Genomic DNA, 9,096 nt, shown 5'->3' with positions numbered 1-9,096 from the left:
GTAATTATGTCACTCTCAGGGAGGTTTCTCCCCCTTTGAGTTACACCCGGCTCCTCGCTCATGTGGGAGCCCGTGTCTTTATTGGTCCGCTAGACCGAAAAGGTTGAGCACCCATGCATTGTGGCATATGAGTGCACACTGTGGTGTGCACAAGCCCTAAAGAACTGACTTCCTTTAGCACTTCTGTATTAGCCAAATATGTGAATGGTTACAATAATGATGGCTGAAAAAAAAGTATTCTGATTATAAAGAAAGAAAATAGGTGTAAAACTTGACATTCACGTGGTTCATCTTGTTTATAATAGTAAAGAGAAGAACGTACAGTTGATGTATTTTACCAGAATTGTTTGTTGGTATAGATGATATCAGGATGACACCAAGCTCTTTGTTGGTGAAACTGGTCTAGTAGGTTTGGTAGCTCTTATAAACCACACTGTGGTATTTATAACAATTTATATAAACTTAGTTTGCAATACTTTATTACTGAGTTGAAAATCTGGTTTGTCTAGGCGAGTCTCCTCCTGAGAACTGATGTGAATCTGTACCCTTTATATGTAGTATAATAATAATAATTATATAAGTATAATAATAACCACCAATTATATTTATGTATGACTGTTGTAAGCAATAAAAAAAGAAGTATTCAGATTTAGGTATATGCACGTGATTAGCTATGTGAGAGTCCTTGCTATAGCACAGATAACCTTACAGTGGTGAAAAACTGCTAAAAAAAGTGTTACTTTTGATAACCTTATTCCATATAATAATTATGAGTATCACTAGTGCTAGCACTCAGTTTAAAGTCCAGCTAAGTTCTGTTTACATCAATCAGTCAATTAAGTTCCAGGTTCCAACAGCAAATGTGCTTGGTAACACATGTGCTTAGTAATTGTGCACATTACTGCAGTGTGTGATAATATATGGTGTGTGCGTTATGGTGCCGTTCATTTTTAATGGCACCTCAATGCTCTTGTATTGCAGTGCACCACAGTACCCATGTGGTGTGTTGTGAATGTGACACCTAATTATTTTACAAAATAGCTAAGGTCCTGGATGAGAATCCTATACCCCTGCCAGTGTGGTGCATAGAAGGATCCTCTCCTATAGCAGTGCTGTCTCTGCAATAGTCCACTATACCCAAAGCTGAGACAGTGCTTACCATAACTAGAGGCATAGGTTTGCTTACTACATGGTGCAGGGAAGATCTCTGCAGAGAAGCCACTGCTTCCACACATGGGTTCTTCTGTTTAGCAGCTGGCAATGGAGAGAGTTTTTCTGCTGTGGCTGCTTTCTAATAAAATGAATTTGTGCTGCTCATTCTACAGCTCTTTGCTTAAAAATGGAGGCATGTTGCCATATGGATGCATTTTGAAGAGATTCTGTTTTTTTCCTGTTATGTCTTTAGCAATGGAAGTTTTGGAAGATTGTAATATGGTCTAAAACTTAAACTCTGCAATAAACTAAAGAATGTTTAAAAAGTGTATGTTGTAACAGATGTGTGTCACAGAAATAAAGCAGATGCTCCTTTTATGCAAGGGTCCAGCTTTTATTTGCATTTAATTGTTACCATTTAATTATTTCTCTGCATTACAGCTGATTATTAATAATAAGAAATATTATCCACATAGTATAGGATTCATTTTATAATGGCATATTACATTTTCCTACAGAAAAGAGGACCAGAATACAGCTGCTGGAATCTCTTTGACCACCAGTTCTACATATTACAGCACTTCCGCACCCAAAGCGGAGCTTCTTATTAAAATGAAAGATATGCAAGAGCAGCAGCCCATCGAGGAGAGTTCTGAGGAAGAGCCAGACCACAACTTATGTGAGAAAAAGGTAAGCAAATGTCATTTTATCTGTGTAAGATTAGCAGATAATCAAAGGGACAAGATCATTTCAATGGGCAATGCAATGGGCCCGATTTAATAAAGCTCTCCGAAGCTGGAAAGTATAAATTTTCATCAGTGAACCTAGATGATCCAACAAACCTGGAATGGATTACTTAAACATCATTTGCAATTTCTTAGCAAATGTTTTTAATCCTGGACCAAATCCATTCCAGTTTTGCTGGATCGCCCAGGTTCACTTATGAGTGCATTGTCTCCAGCTGTTGGGAGCTTTAATAAATCAGGCCAAATGTCAGAAAACTTTATAACATTTTCTGTCAGAAGCAAAATACGATTTCCATACTTCAGTCTGGTGGTCCACGGCTGGAGGAGAAGGACCCCGCTGAGGGGGGGTGGGGGTGCACCAGCCATGAATGGAGAGCAAAGAAAACATAAAAGGGACAGTGCAGAAAGAGGAAAACCTTGGGACACAGAAGATATGTTGATTCTGCCTGCTGAAAATGGGATGTTACTTAATTGTGCTGAACATTGGGGAGAATAACCTCACGCTGAAGTCCATGTCCCATACCACTGTTCTATCCCTCCTCTTCCACCTTCTTCTGCCAGGATTTAACTATATCTGTCAAGCCAGAGATCAACGCCTTTTACTCATTCTTCACAGTGCCAAGGCACTGCTCAGAATTCTGGGAAGCTGGAAGTTTGTTGTAAAACTGAGCTAGTCCCTCAGGATCCAGGGCAATTGGGAAGGGGGGGGGGGTATATTTATTGATTGATTGATTATTTTGGTTACTTGATCCAATTATCTGGAGAGCCAAAGTTTGTATCTGGCCATTTTTTTTGTAAAAAAAAAAAAAAAATGAAGCTAATTTTTCTTCTTTCTTGAGGTCAAAAATAAAAAAAATATAGCAAATTTTACCTTCCAACCAACCAGCAGATGGAGCTGCAGTCTCCTTTTCATATATTCATCTATAGTTTTTAGGCGGCTCTTAGTGGCCAATAACACTATCCATGCACTTATTAAACATATAGAAGAAATTAACCGAAAGGAGGACGGTTTAGTACTATCATGTGCCTAAGCATCCTCGTATGCTTGTTGGGTCATGGGATGTGGGGGAGGAGTACATAAAGTACAATTAAAAAAAAAAATTATTTTGCCTGGAAGTTCACTTTAAGCTATACATAAAATAGATTACACGCTGAGGATGTTGCAAGTGCTGTTGAGGAAGCCAGCAGATATTCAATACCAGTTAAAATATTTAAACTAATTTGTGGCATACAAAAAAAAAGAACTTTTCAAGATGTTTTCATTTTTCTTGAAATTCCTTTTAAAACTTTTCCAGGTTTATATTTAGTATATTTAGTTTCACATCCATGTTTGAATACTGGGTATTCAGCAGCAATAAATTTGTATTAAATTATGGGATCACATTTTATACCTTATGCCAAAAATATACTGGGCGAGATGAAAAATGAAGCTCTAGCTTTAATAGAAATCACAAGCTAGACTTTCCATTGCTCATTTTTTAGATGAATTAGGTGCTTTTTAAGTTTCCTGAAGTGCAGTTTTAATTAAGAACAAAATGTTGGCTTAACTTTCTATTATGGAGGAATGATTCATTCACTGTTAAGTTTGATAAAGTTTGGAGTTTTCTGGTCACTTGGACAAATATTAGTACATTGTTAGGACATTTGAAATATCACACAACATCAGAGAATGGCTCAGTGGTGTGGCTACACATCAGCCATAATGTAGCACTATAAACATACTAACATTAATGAAATATAATGTGAATAGGAATGGAGGAACTCGGCTATGAGGAGAGATTAGCTGAACTCAATCTATTCTCCCTTGAGAAGAGACGTTTAAGGAGGGATATGATCACCCTCTAAAAATATATAAATGGTCCATATAGAGAACTCTCTTTCCCATTATTCACTTTGAGATCATAACAAAGAACAAGAGGGCACTCTTTGCGTCTGGAGGAAAAGAAGTTTAATCTCCGGATAAGGAAGGGATTCTTTACTATAAGGTCTGTGAAAATGTGGAATCAGCTCCCTGAGGAAGTAGTTTCAGCAACTACTATAGATTGCTTTAAGAAAAAGCTGGATGTTTTTCTAGAAGCACAAAATATAACTGGGTATTAAGGATTTAAAGTAAAGATAACAGTGACTGTTGATCCAGGGAACATCCGATTGCCTTCCTCTGGATCAACTATGTCCATGGGGTTTTTTATCTGGGATGTGTTTATTTATTTATTTATATGTAACTATGTAATAATCTCTGTGTTTAGATGCACAACATGCATATGGAGTAACTGGTTGCAAGAGCCATTTTTTTTTCATTCTTGAGGGCCTTTCTGAGCTAAACCTAAATCCATTAAACTTGTCTTTTTGTTTTAAACCTCCAAGGACCACCTTCCTTAGTGCTTTTTACCTTCTGCTAGTAGGGAGGATAGAAAGCAAAGGTAAGTGGTATAGAAGGGAAGATGCAGGGTGTGCCTCAAAGAAAGTAGATCAATCTATGTAGCATTATGCACGGCACCTTCTGTAAAGAGGGTTATGCTGGGCACAGAGGGAAATAGAGGAAAACCCATGACCTGAGTAAGGCACCTTGAACAGATCAACAGAGGAGCCATGGGGTTTCCAGCGTCCTGCTGGTATTGTACCACAAGGACATTTACATGCATATACTTGGTAGACACATGAGCCAGTATGTACATGCACATTTGTTTTCAAGCAATTTTACATTAAATGCTACAGGTATGTTTCCTTAGCAAACTTTGGAGAGTAAATTACTTCATCCAAAACATAAAAAATGTGTGTTTCATTTTATGATATAGATAGAAACTGGTTTTGGTTAAGAGCATATAACATACACTTGGTTGTCTTCACTAGTTCAGGACCAGCAAATGGTAAAGAACCTCTAGAATTCCATTTGTACCATTATACTAAATAAGGCCCATGTACTTTATTTGATGATTTATTATGCTGCATAAAGCATAGCTTTCTATGCTGTGTATGGCAATTGTTCTTGAATATAATAAAGAAAATCTGGGAAATGCATTTAGTGAAACAGATGAAAGCCAGGCTGTTTTGCATGTGTGGGCTTTTCCTTCATGCATAATCCATGGTCTGTCTTGGTTATCATCCCAGGAACAAAATACTGGCCAGACCAGCTTATTTAACACATGGTGTTCACTTTTAGATGGGCTGCCTAAAGTGGCAAAGGTTGATGGAAATCTACTACTAAAATGTAGCACTGCAGAAAGCATTTCCATTTCATTGTTCTTTGTAACTAGTTTCTGTATCTGTGCACTATTTAAAGGAACAGGGTGTTTAATGGGCACACATATCCAAAAATAGAAAAGCAAACATTTGGCTAACCAAACTGTAAATTAATATTTTTCTATGGGCAACCTATTGCTTACCTATCTTGTTTCTTATGGCACACTGTTCTTCACATATATTGACCTTGGCACTGGCCTGTTGGCATCTTGTTAACACACAACTCATTCCAATACCATACACTGAACGAACTAAAGAGAGAATTTTACATTCACATCCCAGAAAATAACACCTGAAAGCTTTTTGCATGCTTTTACCTTTCTTTTAATGTATACCTTCAGCAAAGAGAAATGGCTACATTACCCATTGTCCACTCATATAAGGAAAAATAATGTTTTTTATTAATCATAGTGGTGTTGGTTTAATAAAGGAATACCCGACTGTCACCTAATAAAGTGTATCTCCAAATTGCAAAGTGAATGAGGTGAATCTGCTTGCTTTAAATACCCCAATGTGTATTACTGAGAAATAGAAAAGTAAAAAGAATGATAATCCCTCCTCTGGCACTACCAAAAAAGCACCTGGCAGGAATGCTTGTACTAGTAACTTTAGTAACCTTTACAAATCTGTGTAAATACATGACTTGTCCCAACATACATCAACAGTTGTAATTAAAACAACAATAAGTTTTATCATTTAGGCTAATGTTGACTTGGACTGTCTCCATTCGGCTCCCAGGTGGCTTGTCAGCTACTAAGCATTCACCACGACCATGCTTGTACAAAAAAACAATAGGCATTTCGTTGGGCAGTTAGCTGCCCCTTACATTAAAGCATCTGCCTAACAACTGCAATATTCTATTTGCTCCCAACTGTCCATGTAAACTAAGCCCAAAAAGCCGGTCTGGTACAGGTCAAGTCCCTGATTAGGCAAAGCTGATATCAGTAGACGGCTATGGGCAGAAAGTAGGTTTTTGTTTGCTCTTTATGCAATTACTAAAGTAGGACCTAAAGTTTTATGGCTGGTCCAGTGATGTTACTTACAGATCCTTTCAATTCCTCAGTAAGAGGGAAGAAGAGAAATGGGTAAGTTACCCATTGTCCACTCAATGTTTACATTACTATGTAAGCAGAGTAATAATCTAAAAAAAAGCCTTTCTCAATCTTTTTACCCCAAAGGAACCCGTAAAATAATTTTCTGGTGTTGAGGAATCCTGTTGCAAATCATTGGGCCTCTGTGGGACAAATTTGCCCCATATGTGGCCAGAAAGCCCCTCTATAGACATCCCAAAGACTCGGTTTCATGCAGCTCTGCCATATGGCATTGGTTAGTAATCTATGCAGGCTCCATTAAATAGGAAATCACGTTGCCACAGCCACTATCAACCTCTAAAGGAACCCTTGAGTTCCATGGGACAGTAGAAATTGCTGCTGTAAATCCAGATGGCTTGAGGCGCGGCTCAGATTAAGTGGCGGAGTTCCCTTCAGTATTTTAGGGGAAGTACAGTAAGAAGAGCTTATTGCTTAATGGTCTTATTAGAGTTAGTTTTATTTTGGATGGAATGGGGTTGTATTAAAATTCATGTTAGGGTTTTATTTCTGCTTGTATCTCTGCTGGAGAGATTTATCCTCTATATACCTCTTACTCCCTTCAAGTTGTTGTTCGTACATTCCTGCAATCACAAAACAAAGTGCAAAGTGAAAGAACATTAGATTACATATTAATTGCCATAGACAGTTCTATTCTCTGTACAGTCATTCATGTCTACCTAATCGATTTTTTTGTACAAGTACATGAACAGCTTCTCCGCTCTCACTCTAATGTAAGCAGTAATGCAGACATCACTCCTCCATACATCCACTTGGTGGATGGGGCATGAGGTTACAGCAAAAACCATAAAGTCTCCCAAAGAATTTTGTGAATAATTTTCATACAACCGTGGTTCACAAACCTGTTCTAAAGAGCTTTCAGTGGTTCATGTTTTGTGGATTTCTATCCAAGAAACTTAACTGCATCACCAAAGCAGTAATTACTTGGCTTGTGGATAAGACATGACCTGAAAAACTTTGTACTGTACAGGAGACTTGAAGACAGGTCTGAGAAACACGTCTATGGTGAGCACTGACAATGCAAACACATCAGTATAAAACCTGAAAGAGCACTTTTTAAGCTCCATGATCAGAGTAAACATGTTTACTCGTAAGAACAGGTATGTTCACAAGAATTGGCTCAGGTGCCAGTGTATGGTTAGATTAGCTCTGTATTTAATAATATGTTAAATGGGAGTGGTAGAGTCTTATAATTCTAAGATAACATATTGTCATACAGTACATATAATTATTGTAAGCTACCAAACAGATCTGGCTTCAATGGGTTACAACACATAGCTATGCCTTACAATATGGGAATTATTTTGTAGATAAAGCAGTGTGACATTTTATATCAAGCAATCTGAATCTACTTTAAAGGTTAGGGGGGACCTAAATACAGTGTTCTCCCCAGCCCCTTTTAGCAAGGTGCACCACCTGGCACTTCTCAGTAACCACCTGGCTGTTTTTGGGTTCCCACTTAAAATTTGAATCACAATACAGGGGCTGCGACCCACCTACAGCTTCTTCTGTTGGAGCCAAGAACAGCAGCTAGCTGTCCCATGTTGCAGTTCTGGTGGATCACGAAATGTAGCTGTGCTAGATCAATGCTTTATCCTATAAAGCCTGTATGCTAAAAACCCAAGAGGTTCTGATATATGATCCACTCCATTCAAAACAAAAAGAAAAGCTCTGGCTGGCCCATGGCGTTACACTTTTTTTTTTTTGCTACAGAAAAAACGTGTTCAGTATGGCAAACATCCATTGCTTTGTTCTTTTTTTAACCTATACCGAATTGCAATGTTTTATCATAGTGGGTTTATTTTATTCCTTGGCCTGTTTTGCCATGCTGCTAATCAGTTTCAATGTGTTTTTCACTTTCATAGCGGACACTGGTTGACAAGAGGAAGCTGCTGACAAGACAACATGAAGATGCAAAAGAACTAAAAGAAAATCTAGACCGCCGTGAGCGCACTGTTTTCGAAATCTTGGCAAACTATCTTAACGAGGAGAACCTTGCAGACTACGAGCACTTTGTGAAGATGAAATCTGCACTCATCCTCGAACAACGAGAACTGGAAGACAAAATAAAGTTAGGAGAAGAACAACTCAAATGCCTAACTGATAGTCTCACCGCGGAACGTGTTAAATAACAAATGGCAGCGCCAAAGCTGGACTTCTGGCCGGCCTATACCGCACATTTCCTCATTCCACATGTGACTGTGTTACACAGAATGGAAACACACGTTACTAGCAATAATTTTTGAGCTGATTGAATTAAGTATATTTAATTTGTTTTTATTTTGTCGGACTGTTCATGGACTTTATTTTAGATCCATAGGTGTTTCTGTTAGAAATGCAGATTGAAATGTACAATTTAAAATCCATATAGTGAATTCTGTTACAGTATCCTGCATGTAGCCAGCATTCTTGTTTGCGTCACATTATGTTCCATTCTTGTAGGGTATCCTACAGCACAACGCTGAATCACGTGACCACAGATTTAAACTTCTGCAAACTTGTTTTCTATAACCCTGGCAGAATGAATAGCTAAGGAAATCATTTTTTTTTTTTTTTGCTGTCTCATTTTCCTTTTCTGACCCCATCCCACCACAGTTATAAAGAGGTTTTATTGTTAAAAATCTGCTGTTGTCTCAGTTTCTCCTGGACAAAAAAAATAAACAACAGAAAACTTATGAAGTCTGCATAAATTTGATTTCATGAAGCAAGAGAGAAAAAAACATTCAAGAGAGGAAAAACAGTTTAAAGAAATTCTCAAGGCTCCATGATTTAAAACACAACAAAAACATCACATTCCTAAATGTCAGTTATTTTGAAAATATTTTGAAATAAAAACACTTTTCAGTGCA

General features: G+C 37.7%; 1 protein-coding gene across 1 annotated transcript in view; it reads left to right on the top strand.

Moving 5' to 3' along the window:
- The window catches only part of SHROOM2 (shroom family member 2), a gene marked incomplete at its 5' end in the record, with an annotated part of 66,409 nt that extends 57,313 nt beyond the window's left edge, over positions 1-9,096 (top strand). Inside the window, 3 exon segments of the mRNA XM_072414830.1 lie at positions 1,671-1,921; positions 7,218-7,252; positions 8,113-9,096. Of these exon segments, the coding sequence (XP_072270931.1) occupies positions 1,671-1,921; positions 7,218-7,252; positions 8,113-8,379 (553 nt within the window).

This window comes from Pyxicephalus adspersus, chromosome 1, assembly GCF_032062135.1.
Source record: "Pyxicephalus adspersus chromosome 1, UCB_Pads_2.0, whole genome shotgun sequence".
Classification (NCBI taxonomy): Eukaryota; Metazoa; Chordata; class Amphibia; order Anura; family Pyxicephalidae; genus Pyxicephalus; species Pyxicephalus adspersus.
The sequence above is the reverse complement of the archived record's forward strand: the minus strand, read 5'-3'. Positions and strand labels throughout refer to the sequence as shown.